Source organism: Pongo abelii, chromosome 13 (genome assembly GCF_028885655.2).
Source record: "Pongo abelii isolate AG06213 chromosome 13, NHGRI_mPonAbe1-v2.0_pri, whole genome shotgun sequence".
Lineage (NCBI taxonomy): Eukaryota > Metazoa > Chordata > Mammalia > Primates > Hominidae > Pongo > Pongo abelii.
In genome coordinates this window covers 62,590,944-62,615,676 of record NC_071998.2, presented here as the reverse complement: position 1 = coordinate 62,615,676, position 24,733 = coordinate 62,590,944, and the positions used below count along the sequence as shown (strand labels likewise).

General features: G+C 41.0%; 1 protein-coding gene across 3 annotated transcripts in view; it reads right to left on the bottom strand.

The window, feature by feature from the left end:
* The window catches only part of GDA (guanine deaminase), a 100,712-nt gene that overhangs the window by 42,287 nt on the left and 33,692 nt on the right, over positions 1–24,733 (bottom strand). For 2 of the 3 annotated variants that reach the window (XM_024251807.3, NM_001133904.1), the window contains 2 exon segments: positions 13,778–13,866; positions 6,602–6,773 (listed from right to left, as the gene is read on the bottom strand). In XM_024251807.3, coding sequence (XP_024107575.2) covers positions 6,602–6,773; positions 13,778–13,866 — 261 coding nt within the window. 3 annotated transcript variants of the gene reach the window in all.

Genomic DNA, 24,733 nt, shown 5'->3' with positions numbered 1-24,733 from the left:
TCTTAGAGGAAACATAATCTATACGGTCAGAAGAAAGCTCAGTTAAAAAAAACAACTATGACTCACATCCTCAAAGAAATAAAAGACACTATTGCACCCACAAAACAAGAACAGAATGCTATGAAAATCAGAAAGCAGGAGCTCTCCAAAAGTAAAAATATTATAAATGAAATGTGGAAGCCAGTAGGAGGGTTGTAGGATAAATGACAAGAGAATTGCTCAGGAAAAGGAAAAGATGAAAATCAAAGGTGAGAACATAAGAAAATTAGGCTCAATCTAGGCAATCCAACATTTAGAATAAGAAATCTAAATTTTTTTAAATAAATGGAAGGGACAAAAATATGAAAAATAATATTCATCTCCAAAATTAAAATCCTCATAGAATTGTCAGCACAGGGAATAAAAAGAGAACCCAAAATAAGGCATATAATTATGAGATATTAAGTTCGTAAGTACAGAAAAGATGCTAAAAACTCCATGAAAAAAAAAGAAAACTGGTCACAGACAAATGACAGGACTCACAACGACATTGGATTTCTCACTAACAATGCTGGAAGAAGAACAATGCCTTCAAAGTCAACTCATATATATCATTCTGTAACCAAAAATCCTAAGTAAATAATCAAAGTACTTAGAAAACAGAAAACGCTCTATTATATAGTTTTCTATTTTCTAAGTACTTTAGAAAATTTTCTAAGGGCCACAGTGATACACAGACACTTAAGTACTTGCAAAAAATGCAATGCTCATGTTCTAGCAATTAAAAAGGAGGTCTTCCCACAAGTACATATAAGTTGTTTGTCACAACAGGAGTTATTTTAACATACAATTTTATACCTTGGTAAATTATAATCAAGTGTGAAGGTAGCATAGAAATATGATTAAGTACCGAAGGACTTGAAAATTTTACTCTCCATGAACTCTTTCTTAGGAAGCTTTTAGAAACTGTCTTTTAGTAAAACACAAGAGTAATCCAAAGTAATTCCTGGATCCAGGGAGTGGGCATTAAACGCAGGAAAGAGGCAAAGAGAATGCCAAGATTACAGTAGTGCTACAGAGAATACTGACCAGAAACAAGAGAATGGGAGGAGGTGAGAAGATCTTCAAGAAAGAAAATGGAACTGATATTGCCTGACCTGTCTGAGCACTTGGAAAAAGGACTAGTGGATTGAATACTTTGGGGCATGTCTTTAGCAGAAGCTTTTAAAGTGCAGAGGAAAACCCTCCAGACAGTGGCTCTTGCTTACGTTTTGCCTGTTATTAGCTATGTGACCTTGAGAAAGTTGCTTACATTCCATGTTTCTTCCTTTGTGAAAAAAGAGGGTTTTCGTGACTAGTACAGACATCAGAAGCTCACGTGTCTGCAGGATTGAAATAGTCTGGAGTTAGGATAATAGAAACGAACATGCCGTACCTTAGACAGTAGCCTGTAATTAGATCCAGTGTGTTCCATTTTTTGTTGTTGTTATTTTGGGTTTTGTTGTTTGAGACAGGGTCTTGCTCTGGAGTGCAGAGGTGCCATCACACATCACAGCTCACTGTAACCTTGAATTCTAGGGGTCAAGAGAGCCTTCCACCTCAGCCTCCCAAGTAGCTGGGACTACAGATGCATGCCACCATGCCTAGCTATTTTTTTTTTTTTTAAGACAAGCCCTTGCTATGTTGCCCAGGCTGGTCTTGAACTCATGGCCCCAGGTGATCCTCTTGCCCTCAGACTCCCAAAGTTGTTGTTGGGATTACAGGCATGAGCCACCGCACCTGGCCCAGTCAATTGTTTCAAAAAAGCAAATGAGAACTCAGAAACATTGGTTAGTCCCAAAAGTCAAAAGAATTTGGAAACCTGTCAATTCTTCCAAATATTAAGATAATTTTCATGTAAAACAAAAAGATCTGGCCACCAGCAGAGGATGTTTAGAACCTGTCAATTACAGACAAGGATGAGCTCTCCATCACAATCCAGGTGGAAAGCCAATACCATGACAAAGGTATCAAATTTAATCTCCAGCAACTAGAAAAGTGTATGGGTTCTAGGATGTGCTCAGTAAATATTTACTGAACGAACACCTGAGTAAGCAGAATTACTAAAACAACAAGAGACATAAAATGAATGAAAAATAGCATCCTTTGATGAATAGGACAGGATGTTGTATCCTTGAAAGAGGAACAGGTTACTATAAATAGTAAGAGTGAGTTAATGATTTACAAAACTGGCCCATACCATTTCCTAAGAATGTAGTATGAAAGAAAAGTTTAGAGACATGAAAACAGAACAGAAGTTTCAATATTTTTCTAATAGTAATTATCAAAAGGAAGAATAGATTGAAGAGAGGAATATACTCAGAAAGAGAGAGAAAAAGAAAGAGAAATAACAGAATTCCTAGAAACAGAAGGAAGACAAAAGTTCTCTTATTGAAAGAACTATGTATTAAAGAGAATGAATTGAAGAATTAAACTGAGAATGAATTGGGATGATCAACAATTATAATTTCAGAATATCAGGAATGAAGAAAAAAATCTCAAAGGCCAGAAAATTAACTAGAAAGAAATGAGAATCAGATTGATGTCAGCACATTGGATGCTGATAGATAAATAATTTCAAATAGAATTCTCTCTACAGCTAAGGCATTGTTCAAGAGTCAAAAAAAAAAAGTAGAGCCATTTTTGATAATTCTAGGTTTTAGAATGTTTATCACTCACCTGATTGGAAAGAATTGTCAGAGGATATATTCCAACAAAAATGAATGAAGACAGGGATCCAAGTAGCAAAATAAAAAGCAAAGCTCATTGTTAAATTATAATTATAATAACTATTATTACTGAGATGGAGTCTCGCTCTGTCACCCAGGCTAGAGTGCAATGGCGCACCTTGGCTCACTGCAACCTCCACCTCCTGGGTTCAAGAGATTCTCTCGCCTCAGCCTCCTGAGTAGCTGGGATTACAGGCACCTGCCACCATGCTTGGCTAATTTTTGTATTTTTAGTAGAGGCGGGGTCTCACCATGTTGGCCAGGCTTGTCTTGAACTCCTGACCTCAGGTGATCCGTCCGCCTAGGCCTCTCAAAGTGCTGGGATTACAGGCATGAGCCACCATGACCGGCCCTCATTGTTAAATTAAGTGCAGATGTTAAAATAAAAAACTGGAATTAAATTGAGATAATTTTTTTAATTAAACTTAAAAGTTAAATATTATCTTAAATACAGTATACATGGCAAAAAAAATGGAACTAAAATCTGAGATGATATAACATAGGACATAGCAAAAAGGGTAGGGATGAAGAAGGGAACAGAATGAAAATGCTCTTGTCTTACCATATGGGAGAATACGGAGCAAAAGAAGAGAATTGTTCAAGACTTTTAACAACTTCGTCTCATAGAGATAGAAAAAAATGTCAAATCAACAGAGAAAATGCAGTCTTCTTTTAAAAAATCGCAGAATAATCATAAAAATTAACCTTTTATTAGGTCATAAATCTCAGCTATCCCCAAGAAAAATGACACATTACATTTACTAACCAAACTAAAATAAAACTCAAAATTAAAACGGATATGTAATCTAAATTTTTCTAAATTTTCAAAATTTTAAGCACCTTTCTACAATCTTGACTTAAAGATGAAATCAAAACGGAAAGCTGGGGCTATTTAGAAGCACTACACAAACACTGATAGTAAGCCCCTTCCTCAGTGTCAGGCCTAAACCCGGAGGTATAGGACTTATATGGGAGAAGATTTTAGTGAATGAGAAATTGAAGCTTCAAATTGGACTGTGTTAAAGCAAGCTAAATTTGGCCTGAGCATGCTTCTCAACTTTGAGTTTATATGGAACTGCAACCTAACTTAGTATATCAACTCACTGAAAGCCTGATTAGTAATATGCTTTTGTAACAAATAGCTGAGTCTCAGCCAATCGCAGCAGCTGAGCTCTAGCCAGTCACAGGTGCCAAGTGATCAGAACAAGTTTGAATAAGGCAAACCTAGAGCTGTAACAATCAAGCTTTTGCTGTACCTCACTTCCATTTTCTGTCTTAAATGCTGCCTGCCCACCTTGCTGGGCAGAGTCCTCTGAACCTTTCCTGGTTCTGAGAGCTGCCTGATTCTGGAATCGTTCTTTGCTCAATTTACTCTGTTAAATTTAATTTGTGTGAAGTTTTTCTTTCAACAACTGGAATGAACTGAAAACACTAGAAAGTTTGTGGGCCCACACTCATTCATTATCAGACACATAAGAAAGAACATAAGATATGTGCTCTGCAATTTTTTTTTTTCTTTTTTGAGACAAGAGTCTCACTCTGTCACCCAGGCTAGAGTGTAATGGCCTGATCTTGGCCCACTACAACCTCCTCCGGGTTCAAGCGATTCTCGTGCCTCAGCCTCCTGAGTAGCTGAGATTACAGGCACATGCCACCACACCCAGCTAATTTTTGTATTTTTAGTAGAGACGGGGTTTCACCATGTTGGCCAGGCCAGTCTCAAACTCCTGACCTCAGGTGATCCGCCCACCTTGGTCTCCCAAAGTGCTAGGATTACAGGCCTGACATCAAATACTTAAACAAATCTCTGATGTCAGAAATAATTTATATGGAGTACTGCCTGAAAAATATATAGTCTTTGATATTCTATCTCTCTAAACATAGAAGAATGATCTATCTGGACTTTTTGATGGTATAGAATCTTTACAATATATATTTTGACAGCATAGTATCTATCCACACTAAGGAATATTGAGATTAATTTTCTTAAGTTTCAGTATGAAGCATAGATAGGCTTTACCTTAACAAATGTGTTTTTTAATCATAAAAGCAGTGTAAATTTCATAACTGATTTCCCTCTTTGGGTCAGGTTCTAGAAATCTAAAGCCAAATTCATGACAAACTAACAAATGCATGGACCCCCACATTAGACATTGATTTCTTGGTTTTATTTTACTTTTCCTTCCCCCTTTTTTTTCTTTGCCTTGATTTCGTGACTCATTTTCTTTTGTTGTATACTACGCAATTTTCAGCTATCTCACATCTTTTTTAGAACAATGTGAGGTATAAATAAATTTTGAGAATAAAGATTTGGTGTGGTTAACACCATTCATTAACACAATGCACCAGCTACTTTATACATAGCTTTAGTCCTTCTCAGCTTTTCTAGTGTCATGTGGTGCATGCTAAATATGTAAGATCCACAATTGCACTGAATTTATAATTACGTGAGGCAAGTGTATAAATGTTAGCACTTGCTCGGCCGGGCGCAGTGGCTCATGCCTGTAATCCTGACACTTTGGGAGGCTGAGATGGGTGGATCATGAGGTCAGAAGTTCAAGACCAGCCTGAGCAATATGGTGAAACCCCGTCTCTACTAAAAATAGAAAAATTAGCCGGGTGCGGTGGCAGGTGCCTGTAATCTCAGCTACTCGGGAGGCTGAGGCAGGAGAATTGCTTGAACCTGGGCAGCAGAGGTTGCAGTGAGCCAAGATCACGTCACTGCACTCCAGCTTGGGTGAAAAGTGAGACTCTGTCTCCAAGAAAAAGAAAAAAAAAAAAAAAAAAGCACTTGCTTTTACTCTTTGAGACTGGAATGATGCAAGACCAAAAAACTGGCAAGATGGTTAGGTCAGTTGATGTGGAAGGCTTATAATACTGCCACCACCACATGTAGTGAACACCTTAGGAGGAATCAATGGGTCCCACAAAAATCCATGAGTGTTCAGACCAAGTGAGCTGAACACCAGGACGTAATGGTCAGACAAGGCAGCATTTGCGCTTTAGCTCCTTTACTGCAGAAACTATTTCTGATTCCTGAGTAGATTCTGGTTCCGGGCATGGGATTGGAGTAAGAAAGGAACTGATTTTCCTGAAAGAGGAGAAGGAAGGACGCTTTCAGAGCCTTCAACATATGGCTGGCACACACTACTGCCACTGTTCAATGACTGTACTAGCCCCAGAGTTCCCTCTAGCGGTGTCAGTGCTCAAGTCACATTACCACGTGCCATGCAATATGGGACCATCCTATTTTCCTTCCTTGCAAAGCTCCCAGAATAACATGATATTCCTTCTAACAGTAATTTAAATTTTTAATTTTTAATTTCCTTGGGTATTTTTAAAGCAAACAAACAGAGCTCCTACCATGAGCCAGGCACTATTCTAAGAACTTCACAGATATTAACTTGCTTAATTATCATGAGAATCCTGTGAAATAGGTACTATCGTGATCTCTATTTTTTACAGATGGGAAAAGTGAGTCACATAACTTTGCAAAGGTCACATAATGAATCCATATGGTCCTCAGAACAGCATTATGGATTAGCAGGAGTAGGGAAATACACATATTCATTAAACCCAGATTTGGTAAAGTAAAACACAGAAAGTAAAAGAGTAATGTAAACCCACCAGATTGGGGTTTTGGAAACTTGAATTCAAATTCTCTCTTTGCCACTGACTAGCTGTGTAGGTGAGGTGGTCACAAACTCACTGGACTGTGAAAAAGAAACTTAAAAATTCTCTATGGCCCATCTTAGGCTTAAGTGCTTATGCTTTATAATTTAAATCTGTCCTAGGAAACTGATATTTCTATAGATGACCAAACAGAATACTATACTCACACACAAGATACTTACGACAACTCTGGTATATACTTCTTCCGCAAAGTCAGTGTTCTGGAATCTGTGTTCTGCAGGAAATGTGTACTTGGTCAGCCACTCCAAGAGTGGCAGGTCTATGTTACTTCCAGCAAAGGAATACTGAGAGGCATGGATGTGTGTATCAACCAGCCCAGGCATGAAGAACTCACTGGAAATTAAGATGAGAATAAAAGTATTTAATAATATCTTCAGTCATTTCCCATATTTTTAAATCACATTTTTTCCCAAGCATGATTTCACTGTTCACCCCACACAGGTTTATAGGTAATGCAATCAGACAACTGTCAATTCTCCAATTATTTGGAGGTCAGGACATAAAAATGAAGCTCTGCTAGGAGAGATATAGCTCCTAGGTTGGAATGGCTGGTCGGGGGTTAACCAGAGATGACGAAGGGAGGGAAAAACACAGCATTGAGCAGAAGCAAAGCAGTGGTGGCACAAGAAAGGACGGGAACTCTGATTTAATCCTATGACTTTGTTCTCACAACTGATGGTTGTAGGTCAGAGATCAAGAATGGAAGAGGAGGTCTTTAAAACTTCTAGAGCCATGCTGAGGAATGTGCACACGAGTCACTAAGGGTGACTAAAGGTAAGAAACAGACTGGCTGCAATTTTAGACGCAGCAGTCATCTTGATCTTGTCTGACTACAAGAAACCTAGTCTTTTCCCACGTGTTACAGAAACTGAGTTCTGAAATAGAAGCAGCAAGAGCAAGCTGGTTAGGGACAGGTGATCTCAGGAGATGGACCACAAACGGGCACTGGTGTAAGTAGTGAAGCGAAGAGGGAATTACATATGATGCTGTGACAACCATGTTCAGGATGCTTGTGATCACTAATGCTGCCACCTTGATCCACCAATTAATATTCATATTTCTATTGATTCTTATAATTAGAAAGTCCTGGAAACTGTTCAGAGGCACTACCCACAGAATCGAGGCAGTATGGTGCTAACAGACACTTCATGCTTTTCTAAAGAGCTAATGCAGTTCACCGCAGTCACTATTAAGTATCCAACCTCATCCAAACAGATGTTTGCCAAAAGATGGGACCCTCTACTGCCACCATTATCCTAGGTAAATATTCAATCACATAAGCAACTTGAACTTGAAACCTAACATCACAAATAATTCCTTATGCTATCAAATCAAATGTATACATACCACCTAACTGTAAGCCTAATAAAGCCATGAGTAACTCTAAATGCTTTATTTTAAACCAAGAGCAAGGAATGGTAGACTCAGCGGTCATCTTGATCTCGTCTGACTACAAGAAAGCCTCTACATCACATGGAAAAGACTAGCTTTTTTGTAGTCAGTTATTATAATAATGATGGTGACAGCAGCTAATGTTTCCTGAATATGTACATTCACTAGGCACTGGCACAGCGTTCTACATACATCATCTCATCTGTGGGCATCAGTTGAGTTAAAGTGTATACATTCTGGTTTTGGCCTGCTAAGATCTGAAATCAGGTTTGACCATAAATCAGCAGTTAGATATTTGACATATTAAAAAAAAAAAAAAAAAGCTGTGTGACTCAGTTTCCCCTTATGTAAAATGGAGATAGTAGTAGCATCATAGGGCTGTCGTGAGGATGTATTTAGTGTGTGTAAGAACAATGCCTAGATAATGGAAAGCATCAATAAATGTTATGGATGATGACGATGATGATGTAATGTTCACAAGAAACTTAGTAAGTATGAGAGTACTGTTACCCTCCTTTACATAAGGGTAAGCTAAAGCTCAGGGAATTTATGTAGCTTGAAAAAAAGTAACTGTTAACTAGTCAGCTTTGGAGCTGAGATTCAACCCCAGGCAGTTTGTCTGTAGGTTCAGTACTCTCGGTCACTATGTTCCATGTGATGGAATTGTTAATTCACTAACTATGGAAATAAAGAACAGTGACAACTTTTTAAGGACGTCAAGAAGGCAGCATTAAGTGGGCCTATAATGTGGGAAGCACCCTGAGAGGGAGGGTGGAATATGGATTTCTCTCAGGTATCAGTCACTGATCTCTCCACAATGTCAGTCCTTTGGGTCTTTGCTTTCTCTCCCGTCATAAAACGGAATAGCAGTGTAACTTCTTCATGCAGTTAAATTGTTTAACCAAATAATATTTCCCAAATGTCTACTATATTTAGGAAACTGCCAAGCCCTGTGGAGAGTCCAGAGAAAAATAAGGCATATTGTCCTGAAAGACTTTATAATCTAGTTGAGGAGGTTACAGGTGAATGAGGGAGACAGAGAGGAGGAGGAAGAAAAACGAGAAGAAAAAGGAGAGGAGGAGAAGAGGAAAAGGACGAGAAAGGAGGAGGAGAAGGAGAAAAAGAGGAGGAGGAGGAAGAGGAGGAGGGAAGAAGAAGAAGAGCAAGAAAAGGAAGAAGAAGGAGAAGGGAGAAGAGGCAGAAGAAAAGAAGGTGAGGGGGCTGGGCACGGTGGCTCACGCCTGTAATCCCAGCACTTTGGGAGGCCGAGGCGGGCAGATCACGAGGTCAGGAGATCGAGACCATCCTGGCTAACATGGTGAAACCCCGTCTCTACTAAAAATACAAAAATTAGCCGGGCGTGGTGGCAGGCGCCTGTAGTCCCAGCTACTCGGGAGGCTGAGGCAGGAGAACGGTGTGAACCCAGGAGGCGGAACTTGCAGTGAGCGGAGATCGTGCCACTGCACTCCAGCCTGGGCAACAGAGCGAGACTCCATCTCAAAAAAAAAAAAAAAAAAAGAAAGGATTCAGATTCGAGGGTCTTCTTATATAGGTAACTCTAGAAGTTGGCGATGCCAGAGATCTCTGTGGAAGAAAGAACAAACCAACATCTTAAGCAGCACCTTCAACTTCAGGAGTAAGACTGAGAAAGAAAAGATCAGGATCAATCTTGGCAGAGTTATTGTCAGGAGGGTAGAGGGAACCCAGGACGGAGAGGTGTCAGGGACAGTAAAGAAGAGACATTCAAGAAGGAACAGGGCAGTGACTAGTGCCAAAAACTGCAAGGGTCAAAAATGCATGGCCTCAGGAATAATCCTAAGACCCCCAATTTTGGAAAGATTTAGCTCTTCCTTTAAAAAGTAGTCACTGAGTCTCTAGAATGTTTTGGTTACTGCACTAAGTGCTAAAAACAGAGTGTTTGAGAAAGTCCTGTGCAGATGGAGAGCTCCCTTTTAAAATATTTGGTAGTGAAATTTAGGATGAAGAAGAGTTCAAGTCACTTTATGTTTTTCATGTAGGAGAAATGAGCATGTTCATTGTAGCTGAGATGAGAGAGTGGAAGATGATTCAGAGTACAAAGTCTTCAGAGGCAACAGAAGCGCAAGAATTTATTGCATCTGAAGTGTGATTTTTTTACCCAGAAAAGTTACAATCCTTTTAAGGAAATAGTAAGCATCGTGAAATGATTATTAATAAAAAGATTCCCAGAATCAAGGTTACAGTCCAGGCTTAATTACAGATAATATTGGTATACACAGAAGCATGGAATGTGAGAGTGCACATGAGATTAGAGGTCAGTGAGCCCACCTACTCATTTTATAGAGAGAACAAAAGGAAGGTCTGGGATTGCAAGTTTATTTTTGACTTGCAATTTGTTGGCGGCTCAGCTAGAATTCAAACTCGGTTCTCCACTCACAACATCACTTATGGCTATATTGTAGCTACTAAAAGCCCAGCTGCAGGCAAAGCAGAGAAGAGATCTGAAGGCAGCAGCAGAAGGTAAAAATGCTCTCCTTTCTCCCTTCTTTTAAGCTTTCCTCTTCTCACTTTACTTAATCAGCATCATAATTTCCTCAGAGAATCTCAACTTCCCCCAGGTATTCCAAATCTGTAGTGTTGGTCAAGCCATATCATAACCTGAGCAAAAAAAATTATATATATATATATATATCCCCATATATATGCTTATCAGAACATCCACCTATCTTTTCACCAAATGGAAAACATTCATAAAGTTTTATAATCAGAAAACAATACAGGTATATATCAATACATGTGTGTATTGCCCAAACCATCATCACCATCATCAACCTGCCCTACCAGTAATGCAATGGCATCATGGGCCTGGGAATCCATGTTATTTGAAAGTGACTGTTCCATTGCACAAAAAAAAAAAAATACATGGCTGTAAAACAAACAACATCCTGTCTTTATTTAAAATGTTGGCATTTTGTTCATCATGAGTTTTTGCATTAATTTTTTTTTTTTTTTTTTTTTTTTTGAGATGGAGTCTTACTCAGGCTGGAGTGCAGTGGTGTGATCTCGGCTCACTGCAACCTCCGCCTCCCAGGTTCAAGCCATTCTCCTGCATCAGCCTCCCGAGTAGCTGGGACTACAGGCGCCCGCCACCATGCCCGGCTAATGTTTTGTATTTTTAGTAGAGATGGGGTTTCACCGTGTTAGCCAGGACAGTCTCAATCTCCTGACCTCATGATGTGCCTGCCTCGGCCTCCCAAAGTGCTGGGATTACAGGCGTGAGCCACCACATCCGGCCCACACCTGGCTAATTTTTGTATTTTTAGTAGAGACAGGTTTCACCATGTTGGCCAGGCTGGTCTTGAACTCCTGACCTCAAGTGATCCGCCCGTCTCGGCCTCCCAAAGTGCTGGGATTACAGGGTGAGCCACCGCGCCCAGCCATGCATTACTTTTTATATTTTAAAATATTGCCTTAAAAGTATTTATCCTGATTACTGAGTTTTTGCCCCTCCCCCGCTGCTTTTAAATTTTATGCCTGAGGTGAATGCCTCACTCCCCTCACCCTAATCCTGGCCCTGCAAACCTGTCCACGGTCCATGGCCACCATCTGATTCACTCCTACCACAGCACTGCCCATGGTACTCCAGTTGTGATTTTCCTTTTCTAAAAATCCACACAGTACTGAGATAGACCTGTAGATACACTGTGTATTGGGCCAAGTCTATTAAAAACTGTCTGAGACATCCCTTTATGGTATTTTAATCATGACTTAAATTCAACTGCACATAACTTGTGTGCTTAAGAATCTCTTTGCATTTTAAATATAATCTTTCTTCAAAGACTTCAGTCTTCTACTAAAATTTAAATTATTTCTTACCTTACTACTTCTTTGTGTGCAGTACTTACATACAACCCCCAGAATCTGCATTTCTGATGGATTTAATTTCAAAAGCAACCTCATAAAGAGGAAGAAAAGGATGTGAAGACCCACAGTTACGTTTACCCTCCTCCCCATCCTCCAACTGCTTCCACCATTCTCTCATCCCATCTCAGCCTCTACTTCAACTGCTTCCAAACCTTCTTCTAATCCTCCATCACAAAGACACGCAAGCAGGAGACTATAAATGTCAGTTGTTCCTCATCATAGATTCTTACGTGAAAATCTAGCAAGAGGAAGTAGATGGTAACAGCAGAAGCTACTATATTCATTTCCATGCCCAGTGCCCACACACTTCCAAGCCCATAGAGAGGCAGCAGGGAGAGGGAAGGAGGCAAGGGATGTGAGTAAAACTGCAGGTGGAGTGAAACTTTATAAATAGTCACTCTGTCTCTCTGGACTATGACCAGGGATGAGCTTCATAGTCTAGATGAGCTCAAAGAGGGAAAGTGGCTTGCTTGACTTTTAACATCTGCAAAGCTACAGTCTGTGGATTCAAACCAGGTATTTTCATTCCTAGTTCAATGTTCCTCTATTACGTGAAACAGTGTTCCTCTATATTATGTGAAAGTCAATTCCCAAGTTATCAAAGTGTTTTCAGAATATAAATGGTACCAATTTTATTGGCCTTGGAACTTACTTGGCCTGAAACAAGATAAAATATTTTAGCTTTAAAAAAGTCTTCCCATTCATGTCCTTTGCAGGGACATGGATGATGTCAGAAGCCATGACTTTCAGCAAACTAACACAGGAACAGAAAACCAAACACGGCATGTTCTCATTCATAAGTGGGAGTTGAACAATAAGAACAAATGGACACAGGGAAGGGAACATCACACAGCGGGGCCTGTTGGGGGGTGGGGGGGAAGGGGAGGGAGAGCATTAGGACAAATATCTAATGCATGTGGGGCTTAAAACCTAGATGAAGGGTTGATAGGTGCAGCAAACCACCATGGCACATGTATACCTATATAACAAACCTGCACGTTCTGCACATGTATCCCAGAACTTAAAGTAAAATAAATAAAAAATAAACTAAAAATTATAATCAAAAAAAGTTTTCCCATTTCCATAAAGCATATCAACCAGGCTATGAGGAAACTGAGTTTTTTTTTGTTTTGTTTTTTGTTTTTTGACAGAGTCTTGCTCTTTCACCCAGGCTAGAGTGAAGTGACATGATCTCGGCTCACTGCAACCTCTGCCCCCCGGGCTTCAAGAGATTCTCCTGCTTCCTTCAGCCACCTGAGTAGCTGGGATTACAGGCATCATATGCGCCACCACGCCAGGCTAATTTTTGTATTTTTAGTAGAGACAGGGTTTCACCATGTTGGCCAGGCTGGTCTTGAACTCCTGATCTCAGGTGATCCACCCGCCTCGGCCTCCCAAAGTGCTAGGATTACAGGTATGAGTCACCATGCCAGGCCCGATCATTTCTTTAAGAACTGTATAACACATATTAAATATATATTATATATAAAATATAACAAATATTAAAAACCACTAAAAGTAGTTGAAATATAATATCACAGCTCAAGTGTGTTTCTGAACTTCCCCAACCAATTGATTCTCAAATTTTCTTTCCTCCCTACTTCTTAATAGTTAACCTCTATCATACCCCTCCTCACCTTGTTTCCTTCCTTACAGAAGCTATCACAATCTACCATGGTCATGCTCAGGTATGTGTTTGCTTGTTTACTGTCTTTGTCCTCCATGAACTGTAAACCCTGTGAGGACAAGGACTTTGAAGATCTTTTTCACCTCCAGACCCTCCAGTACTGCACATAGCATGCTCAACAAATATATGCTAAAGAAATTGATGAATGATGGCAGCCTCTAGCTCTCTAAGTTTCCATCCTTCAGCTTCCTGTATACCTTCTCCTTCCCATCTCCTCCCTTAACAAATAATTACTACAAAATAATTATTGTTAAATTAATATTATTTTTTAAAGTCTCTCTGTCTCTCAAGGCAGGTTTTCTATAATTTAAGCTTATTAGTGGCACCCAGTAAAAGGGAAGAAGAAACAACTTACTGGTGGCTCAGTTCTCTTATTTCACATGGCTTGAAGCACCATTCTTTGGCCAGTTTTTCTTGTTGAGATGCTTCTTCTAAAAACACTATCTTTAAAAGAAAGAAAGAAAAGAAAAGAAACACATATTAGTGAGTCACAGTCATTTGTTTTTTATTAAATATGTAAATATTCTTAAAAGAGACTATAGCTGAGTTAAAAGGTATTTGATACCAAATGGAATTGAGTTTAGAGGCAAAAAAAAAAAAAAAAGCTGTTTGCTTTTGGTCATCCAAAGACAAGCTGTGTGTGATTCCTCCTTTTCTGCCATAATATCAATGTGAGACTTCAAAAATTCTCAACTGAAGATACAAGGTATTAAAAATGGCTAATTGAAGAGGCGGAGCAAGATGGCAGAATAGAAGGCTTCACCAGTCACCCCCTGCAAGGACAACAATTTGACAACTATATTAAAAAGCACCTTCATAAGAACTACAAATCAGGTGAGCAGTCATGGTACTTGGTTTTAACTTTATCTCACTGAAAGAGGCACTGAAGAGATACAAAAACCAGTCTTGAATTGCATATGCTACCCCTTCCCTACCTCCGGGGTGTGGTGGGGTGGTGTGGTGTGGAGAGCATTTCTGGGCACTCGTGGAAGGAGAGCATAGCAATTATGAGCCACCGAACTCAGTGCTGTTCTGTTATAGCAGAAAAGAAAACTGGACCAAACTTAGCTGATGTCTGCCCACAGAGGGAGCATTCAAACCAGACCTGGCCAGAAGGGAATTGCTGATCCCAGCAGTTGGGACTTGAGTTTCCACAAGCCTAGCCACAGACTACAGCGGGCTAAAGTGCCCAGGGGCCCTAATAAACTTAAAAGACAGTCTAGGCCCCAAGGACTACAACTTTTATGTGAGTCCTAGTGCTGAACTGGGCCCAGAGACAATAGGCTGGGCTGGCGGGGAGCACAACCTCCTGAGACACAAACTGGGGTGGCTGCAGGAGTGCTAGCATCACCCCTCCCCTAACTCCAGGCCACACAGCTCATGGCTCCAAAAGAGACTCCTTCCTTCCATTCGAGGAGAGGACAGGGAAGAGTGGGGAGGACTTTTTCTTGCATCTTGGATACCGGGTCAGCCACAGCAGGATAGGGCACCTATCACGGGTGTGAGACTATCTTTCCAGGCCCTAGCTCCTTGACAGCATTTCTAGACATACTTTGGGCCAAAAGGGAACCTGATGCCTTGAAGGAAAGGACTCAGTCCTGGTAGGATTCATCACCTGCTAACTGAAGAGCCCTTGGGCCCTGAATAACCAGCAGCAATACCCAGGTACTACGTTGAGGGTCTTGGGTGAAACTCAGCACATTCCCAGCTGTGGTGGCTATGGAGCAAGACTCCTTCTGCTTGAGGAAAGCAGAGGGTAAATGGTACTTTGTCTTGCACTTTAGGTACCAGTTCGGCCACAGAAGAACAAAACATCAAGCAGGCTCCCGGAGTCCCCAGTTCCAGAACTTGGCTCTTAAACAGTATTTATGGATCTGCCCTGGGCCGGAGGGAAGCCTACTGCTCTGAAGAGTTAATCCCAGGCCAGGCAGAATTCACAAGTTGACTAAGAATCCTTGGGATTTAAGGGAACATAGGCAGTAGTCTGGCAGGACTTCCAGGGGACCTGTGGTGGCAGTGGACACAAGGTAAGGCTCCTCCACCTTCAAAAAGGGGAAGGAAGAGTGGGAAGGACTGTATCTTGTGGTTTGAGTTCAGCTCAGCCACAGTACAACAGAACACCAGGTGGCTTTCTAAGTCTTTTGACTCTAATCGCTAGCTCCCTGACAGCACCTCTAGAACTGCCGGGGAACTGGGGTGACTTACCATCCTGAAGGGAAGAAAACAAGCCTGGCTGGCTTTACCACCTGCTGATCGTAGAGCCCCAGGGCCTTGAGTGAACATAGACAGTAGCCAGGGAGTGATTACAGCAAGCTGTGGACAACACCCAGTGCTGTGCTGGTTTCAAGTCTGACCCAGCACAGTCATAGTGATTGTGGCCACAAGGGTGATTGTGGCCACAAGCGTGCTTGTGTCACTCTACCCCGAGCTTCAGGTGGTTAAGAACAGAGTGAGAGACTGTTTGGGAGATAGTAAGGGAAGAGAACAAGAGTCTCTGCCTGGTAAACCAGAGAATTCTTCCAGTTCTTGTCCAGGACCATCAAGGCACTACCTTTACGAGTCTGCAAGAACCACACTGTTACTGGGCTTGGGGTGCCCCCTAAAGCAGATATAGCTTAGATCACAACACCAAAGTCCTTTCAAATACCTGGAGAGCCTTCCCAAGAAAGACAGGTACAAACAAGCCCAGATAGTGACAAGTACAATAAATACCTAACTCTTCAATGCCCAGGCACAAACAAACATCTACAAGTATCAAGACATTCCCAGAAAAAAAATGACCTTACCAAATGAACTAAATAAAGTACCAGGGATTAATCCAGGAGAGAGAAAGATATGTAACCTTTCAGAAAGAGACTTTACAATACTTGTTTTGAGGAAACTCAAAGAAATTCAAGATAACACAGAGAAATAATTCAGAATTCTATCAGATAAATTTAACAAAGAGATTGAAATAATTAAAAAGAATCAAGGAAAAATCCTGAAGCTGAAAAATACAATTGGCATAATGAAGAATGCATCAGAGTGTTGTTGTTTGTTGTTGTTGTTGTTGTTGTTGTTTTGAGAAGGAGTCTCGCTCTGTCACCAGGCTAGAGTGCAGTGGCACCATCTCGGCTTACTGCAACCTCCACCTCGTGGGTTCAAGCGATTCCTGTGCCTCAGCCTCCTGAGTAGCTGAGATAACAAGCCTGCACCACCACACCCACCTAATTTTTGTATTTTTGTATTTTTAGTACAGACGGGGTTTCACAATGTTGGCCAGGATGGTCTCGATCTCCTGACCTAGTGATCTGCCTGCCTTGGCTTCCCAAAGTGCTGGGATTACAGGTGTGAGGCGCCGTGCCTGGCCCAGAGTGTTTTAATAGTAGAATTGATCAAGCAGAAGAAAAAATCTGTGGGCTTGAAAATAGGCTATTTGAGGCCAGGCACAGTGGCTCATTCCTGTAATCCCAGCACTTTGGGAGGCCGAGGCAGGTGAATCATGAGGTCAGGGGTTCAAGACCAGCCTGGCCAACTTGGTGAAAACCCATCTCTACTAAAACTACAAAAGTTAGCTGGGCGTGGTGGTGGGCGCCTGTAATCCCAGCTACTCAGGAGGCTGAGCAGAGAATTGTTTGAACCCGGGAGGCAGAGGTTGCAGTGAGCTGAGATCGCGCCACTGCACTCCAGCCTGGGCAACAGAGTGAGACTCGTTCTCAAAAAAAAAAAAAAAAGGCTATTTGAAAATACACAGTCAGAGGAGACACAAATAAAAAGAATAAAAAACAATGAAGCAAGCCTACAGGATCTAAAACCCCACAAATTCAATAACTCATAGATTTGCCTCTAAAGAGGAGGTAGGAAAAGAGATAGGGATGGAAAGTTTATTCAAAGGGATAATAAAGAACGTTCCAAACCTAGAGAAAGATACCAATATCCAAGTACAAGAAGGTAACAGAATACCAAGCACACTTAATTGAAAGAAGAGTATCTCAAGGCATTTAATAATCAAACTCTCAAAGATCAAGGATAAAGAAAGAATCCTAAAAGCAGCAAGAGAAAAGAAACATGGCTGGGCACGGTGGCTCATGCCTGTAATCCCAGCACTTTGGGAGGCCGAGGTGGGTGGATCACCTGAGGTCAGGAGTTCAAGCCTGGTCAACATGGTGAAACCCCATCTCTACTAAAAAATACAAAAAATCAGCTGGGTGTGGTGGCGGACACCTGTAATCCCAGCTATTTGGGAGGCTGAGGCAAAAGAATCACTTGAACCCCGGAGGTGGAGGTTGCAGTGAGCCAAGATCGCGCCATCGCACTCCAGCCTGGGCAAGAAGAGCGAAAAGAATCAAGCTACTCGGGAGGCTGAGGCAGGAGAATGGCGTGAACCCGGGAGGCAGAGCTTGCAGTGAGCCAAGACAGCACCACTGCAGTCTGGCCTGGGCAAAAGAGCAAGACTCCATCTCAAAAAAAAAAAGGAGCCTTCCCTTTACTTTCTCCCTGTACTTTTGCCCAGTCCACCAGCCATCTTCTTCCTCTGTTTTCCTAGTCGAGGTTAGATTCCACCATCTATTATTTCATATTTCCATTGTCTTTTACTTAACTTACACCTGGTAAAAATAACTGAACCCCACTTTCCCTTTTTCTGGGCTGCACCTGAGTAGCCACGCAGTACTGGAACAAGGCATGCGGTACAGTGGATGGAATAGCCATAGTCACCAAGCTCAAATGTGCCCCTACCAAGGCTTCTGCCTGGCACCCTACGATATTTCTCTAGCATTGTGGTCTTTAACTGTCAATGAAATGATAGAAGACCTCATTGCTTATCAATTGACAGATCATTAAAGATATTTTTGATAGATTAATATGTAATTTTATCACATAACAAGTTCAAAGAATTGAATGATATTGCTACAATGAAACTTTTTCCATTTGCATCTACTTGATTTATGTTAAAATTATTCCTAAAACTCACATCTATAAAAATGGAAAATAAGAAAAAATTGATGCTGCTCCTTATTTTATTCTACCAACAAGTAACAATCATTCATAGATATATTATCAAACTGGATGAAAAAAACTTTTATTTTACACTTAACAAATTACTTTCAAAATGTGTAATACAATTTTTTTTTTAATTTTCTTATATTCCCAGGCCACTGTAAATGCTTAAATCTATGTACAGACATTTTACTACCATGGTTGATCAATAGAAGGCTTTCAAGTATAAAAATATATTGCATTAGTAAAAAGTCTGTGAGGGAAGTAGAATAGAATTAGGAATTCAAGAAGAAAAGGGGATTACAGTTGCCCCTTGAATAATGCAGGGGTTAGGAGCACCGTAGTCTAAAATGAGCGATAACTTTTGACTTCCCAGAAACTTAACTACTAATAGCCTACTGTTGGCCAAAGACTTACCAATAACATAATCAACATAAAGTTAACTAACACATATTTTCTATATTATATGTATTATATACAGTATTCTTCACTAAAGTAAGCTAGGAAAAGAAAACATGGGGGGGGGGTGAAGTGGCTCATGCCTGTAATCCCAGCACTTTGGGAGGCCACGGCAGGCAGATTGCTTGAGGTCAGGAATTCGAGACCAGCCTGGCCAACATGGTGAAACCACGTCTCTACTAAAAATACAAAAATTAGCTGAGTGTGGTGGCAGGTGCCTGTAGTCCCAGCTACTTGGGAGGCTGAGGCAGGAGAATTGCTTGACCTGGGAGGCGGAGGTTGCAGTGAGCCAAGGTCATGCCACTGCACTCCAGCCTGCACAACACAGCAGAGACTTCGTCTCAAACAAAACAAAAACAAACAAACAAAAAAACAAGAAAAGGAAAGAAAACATCAACAACCTACTCTCACAATAACTAACCCACTCCCTTCATAATGGCATTAATCCATTCATTAGAGCTTCATCCCTATGACCCAGTCACTTTTTAAAGCCCTACCTCTTAATACTGTTACAATGGCAATTAAATATTAACATGAGTTTCAGAGAAAACAAACATTCAAACCATAGCATTCTGCCCTGGCCGTACAAAACTCATGTACTTTTCAAGTACAAAACATATTCATTTCTTTTTTTTGTTTTGTTTTGAGATGGGGTCTCACTCTGTCACCCAGGCCGGAGTACAGTGGCATGATTTCGGCTCAGTGCAACTTCCACCTCCCAGGCTCAAATGATCCTCCCACTTAAGTCTCCAGAGTAGCTGGGACCACAGGTATGTGCCACCACGCCTGGCTAATTTTTGTATTTTTGGTAGAGAAGGGGTTTCACCACGTTGCCCAGGCTGGTACCGAACTCCTGAGCTCAACTGATCTTCCTGCCTTGGCTTCTCAAAGTGCTAGAATTACAGGCATGAGCCACCGTATTTGGCCTAAATAGATTCATCTCATTCCAGTAGTCCCAAAAGTCTTAAGTAGTTGTTCCAGCATCAATTCAAAAGTCCAGAGTCTCAGGTCAGGCGTGGTGGCTTACGCCTGTAATCCCAGCACTTTGGGAGGCTGAGGTGGGAGGATCAATTGCACCCAGGAGTTTGAGACCAGCAGCATAGCAAGACCCCATCTCTACTAAAAAAATCAAAAAAATTAGCCAAGTATGGTGATGCATGCCTGTAACCCCAGCTATTCAGGAGGCTGAGGTGGGAGGATCACTTAAGCCTGGGAGGTCAAGGCTACAGTGAGCTGTCATCACACCACTGTAGTTCCAGCCTGTGTGACAAAGTGAAACCCTGTCTCCAAAAAAAAAAAAAAGTCTAGAGTCTCCTCTGTATCAGATGTGGGTGAGACACCTGACAGGATTCATCCATAGGCATATTCCTACAGCTGTGAGCCTGTGAAATCAAATTTGAAGTTATCTACTTCCAGAATACAATGGTGGGGCAAGCATAGGATTGACAGTCCTGTTCCAAAAGGGAGAAATAGGCAAAAACAAAAGAGTAACAGACTCCAATTAAGTCCAAAACCCAATGGGAAAAAAACACTTTAAGCCCTAAATTTAGAGAATAATCTTTGACTCCATTTTCTGCATCCTGGGCACACAGGTCTTGGGCAGCCCCACTCCTATGGCTTTCCTAGACCCAGCCCATGCTTCATAGGTTGGAGTCTCCTGCCTGCTGCTCTCCCAGGCTGAGGTTGCACACTAGTAGCTCCACGATCCTGGAGTCTCAGTGCCAGTCCTGCTCCCAGGGCTCCACTAGGCATTACCCCAGTGAGGACTCTCTGTGGCAGCTCTGGCACTAACCCCAACCCCACATTTTTGTGCAGTATTGCCATAGCTGGGGCTCTCTGCAGTGGCTCTGCTTCTGTGACAAGTCTCTGTCTGGGGCTCCAGGTTATTTGCAACATACTTTGAAATCTAGGTGGATGAAGCCATGCCCCCATAGATCTTGCATTCTGCATGCCTGCAAACTTAACACCACATGGATGCAACCAAGATTTGCCACTTGCATCTTCTGAAGTTGTGGCCTGAGCCACACATGGACCTGCTTGAGCCGTGGTGGGAGCGGTGAAAGAGCTCTGCGCTGGAATGCAGGAAGCAGCGACGTGAGGTGGGTCTGGGCAGTGAGCCTGTGTAGGCTGCTCCTAGCCCAACCCCTCAAACTATTCTGCCCTCTTAGAACTCTGGGCCTGTGATGAGCAGGGCAGCCTCAAAGATCTCTGAAATGCCTTCAGGGTCTATCTTCCATTGTATTGATGGTGGCTGTCTTCTGTCTGTATTAATCTCGTCAGTAAATGGTCTCTTGGTTCCACACTAGAATGCGTTTTTGTTGTTTACATGGCCAGGCTGCAAATTTTCCAAATCTTTTCACATAGCTTCCTTTTTCATTATAAATTCCATCTTTAAATCATTCCTTTCCTCTAGCATCTTACTATAAGCGGTTAAAAGTAACCATGCATCAGCCTGAATGCCTTGCTGCTTAAATATGTCTTCAGCTAGATATCCTATTTCATCACTTTTAAATTCCACCTTTCACAAAGCCCTCAGTTATAGACACATTTCAGCCAAGTTCTTTGCTACTTTATAACAAGGATGGCCTTTGCCCCAGTTTCCAATACCTTGTTCCTCAGTTCTGAGATCTCATCAGAACAGCTTTTACTGTCCATATTTCTATCAACATTCTGGTCACGACCACTTAGGTAATCTTTAAGAAGTTCAAAACTTTCCCCAGTCTTCTCTTCTTCTGAGCCTTCACCAGAATCACTTTCAATGCTCCATTTACAGCAATCTAGGCTTTTTCTAGCCTGCTTCTCCAAATTCTTCCAGCCTTTACTCATTGCCCAGTTCCAAAGCCACTTGCATATTTTCAGGTATCTATTATTCCAAAACACTGGTCTTGGTACCAATTTTCTGTCTTAGTACATTTTCTCCTGCTACAACAGAATACCACAGATTGGTAATGTATAAAGAGCAAAATGGGTTTGGCTCACCGTTTTGGAGGTTAGGAATTCCAAGAGCATAGCACCACCATCTAGCCAGAGTCATCATACAGCAGAAAGGTGGAAAGGCAGGCAAGAGCATGTGAAAGAGGGAAGCACTCGAGGCCAGACTCATTTTATAACAACTCACTGTCAAGATAACCACTACCATGGTAACAAGATTAATCCATTTGTGAGAGCTCCGTCCTCACGGCCTAATCACTTCTGAAAGGCCCCACCTCTTTAATACTATTACAATGGCAATTGAGTTTCAACATGAGTTTCTGAGAGGACAAACATTCAAACCATAGCAGGTGTCTAAATAATGACAGTGGTTATCTCTTTAGGAAAGAAGTTGAGAGTGACTCCACTTTCATCTTTACTCCTTTTTAGATACAAAGTTGTTAATAATAAATGTCTTATTCTAGCCAATATAATAAAAATATGCATTAAGTGTATATGAAAATGCAAAGTATGAAAAACAGAAATATATATGCATAGTCTCTACTCATAGAGCTTAAGGTTTAGGAGTTAAGACAGGCAGAGGTAGAAAATGAGTTAGACATGAGAAGGGAGGATGAGGAAGTGCAATGGCCCTGTGGGTTCCAATGGAGAGATAATAAGTGTGATCAGTGAAGATTTCAAAGAAAAGGCAGAACTTGGACAGTGATTGGTAGGATTTGGTACTTGGTAAGTATCCAGGGTTGTGGGAAAAGGGATGGAAGGGGTAACAACAGGAGCAGCGGCAAAGAGGCAAAAAGCTACAAGATGTGAAATAGACAGGAGTATTCTATAAATAACATGGAAGCGTTGGGTTGGGGAAAACCTTAATTCACAAATCAAGTACTTAATAGATTTTTGTCTTGCTTTCATTCATGTTTTCACTCAGAAAGTACTTCCTGAGTGCTTCCCGTATGCTCAGGATTATTCCAGAGACTGGGAACAATAAATTGATAAAGATATACTGCATAGTGAGTGTTATGGTGAAAATAAAGGGAGGTAAATAGACTAAAATGTAGAGTGTGATGGTTTCTCTGAAGAAGGAGGTTTAAGCAGAGACTTGCATAAAAGGAGAGAGTGAACCACTTAGACATTTGGGGAAGAGCATTCCAGGCAGAGGGAATATCTAGCAAGGACCCCAAAATGGGAGTGTGCTTGGCAGGTTCTGAAACACCGGAGAGGCTAGTGGGGATACAGTACAAGGACTACAAGAAAGACTGATAGGAGATCAGATCAGAGGTAGCCAGGGATCAGCCCTGAGATTTATTTTCAGGAAATCTCTAAAAAAAATTTGGAAAGCAAATGTGGCAAAATTACAAAGTATGATTGATGCTTTCTTCATGGGGCTACTGCTTTTTCATCCCAAGGTTTCCTGGATTTATGCAGGAAACCTGTTCACTCGTTCACCATCTAGTGGGTACCCACCATGGCCAATTGGCCTTCCCCTTCACAGGCCACACTCTAGGTGGGCTGTTAAGCATATACACAAGTCATTAAAAACCAAGTTTCACAAATAATAAAGTCATGGTCCCAGCTGGCAGGTATCTTCTCAACTGACCCCTTGTTTTCCAGATGAAATTGACTCCCTTCTGCTAAGCAAACAACTCCAAGTGCTTTCTTACTTGAAACTAGGACTATTTAGGATGAGCAATAATGAGAATGTCGGGAATACTAAAGCCAAAAGCAGATGAGTAATGGCTGTCAGCTAATGAAAAAAACTGCTGCAAGATACAGGCTTCAAACACCAGATGGCAAATTTGGGCAAGAGGCTTGTTGCTATGGAACAAAGTAAACTGCTCTTTGAGCCACTGTGAAATAGCTCAGCCATCCAACAAAATAAAATAACATATTTCAATCCATTATACAAAATCCACTCTTACGTCACTGGGAGGGGAGATAAAACCAGATAAAAATATGAGGTCTCAAAGATTTCTTGAAGTTTTTGAACAGAGACAAAAATTGCCATATTAGCTCAATTCATGTCAAACAGATTAATGGAAAAGAGAGATGAAGTGAGATTGCCTTAAAATAAAAACCAAAGCGGGGGAAAAAAACCCTGTCGGACTAGTACAATGGGGCGAATAATGTTACAAAGGCATCAAAGAATAGCATGAGGCATGAGGGACTTAGATCTTCAGATCCAATATTCTCATTTCATAAAGAAACAGGCCAGGTTATTTTAAATGCCTAAGGTGCAGGGGAAGCCAGGAGTATCTCCTAAACTAGACATGTCTTCTGAGATTCTTCCAAAACTTTATGATTGCTTCTGTAATAGTATAAACCAAGGATCAGCACAGTTTCTCTAAAGGGTGAGACAGTAAATATTTTAGGCTTTGCAGGCCATATTGTGTCTATTGTACTACTTAAATCTGTCACTGAATTGCAAAATCAACCATAGACAATATAGTAGCAAATGGCTATGGCTATATTCCAATATAACTTTATTTATAGGAACTGAAATTTGCATTTTATGTAATTTTCATTTGTTATAAAATCTTCTTCTTCCTTTTCTTCTTCACTTTTTTTCAATCATTTTAAAACCATACTTAGCTCACAGGCCATATAACTCAGGGAGCTGGATTTGGCCTGTGGCCTACAGTTGCCAACTTCTGATACGAACTCCTAAAAAGACGCATGTAAATTAAAATTATATAACTTGAAAACCATCCCAGTGGCTTTCACTAGCATTTCTCTGAAACTTTATATTTATTTATGATTAGCTTCCAAATGGAAATAACATTTAACATTTTTCTTTCACATCAGGGACTGATCAAATGCTCTTGGTATTTGATCAGAGTACAGACTCTGGTGGCTTACAAGTATCATTTTGTAGTAGAAAACAAACACTTCTTGATAGATGAAGGATGTACCTTTAGGAAGCAACCAAGATGTCCTTCAGTAGAAGAAT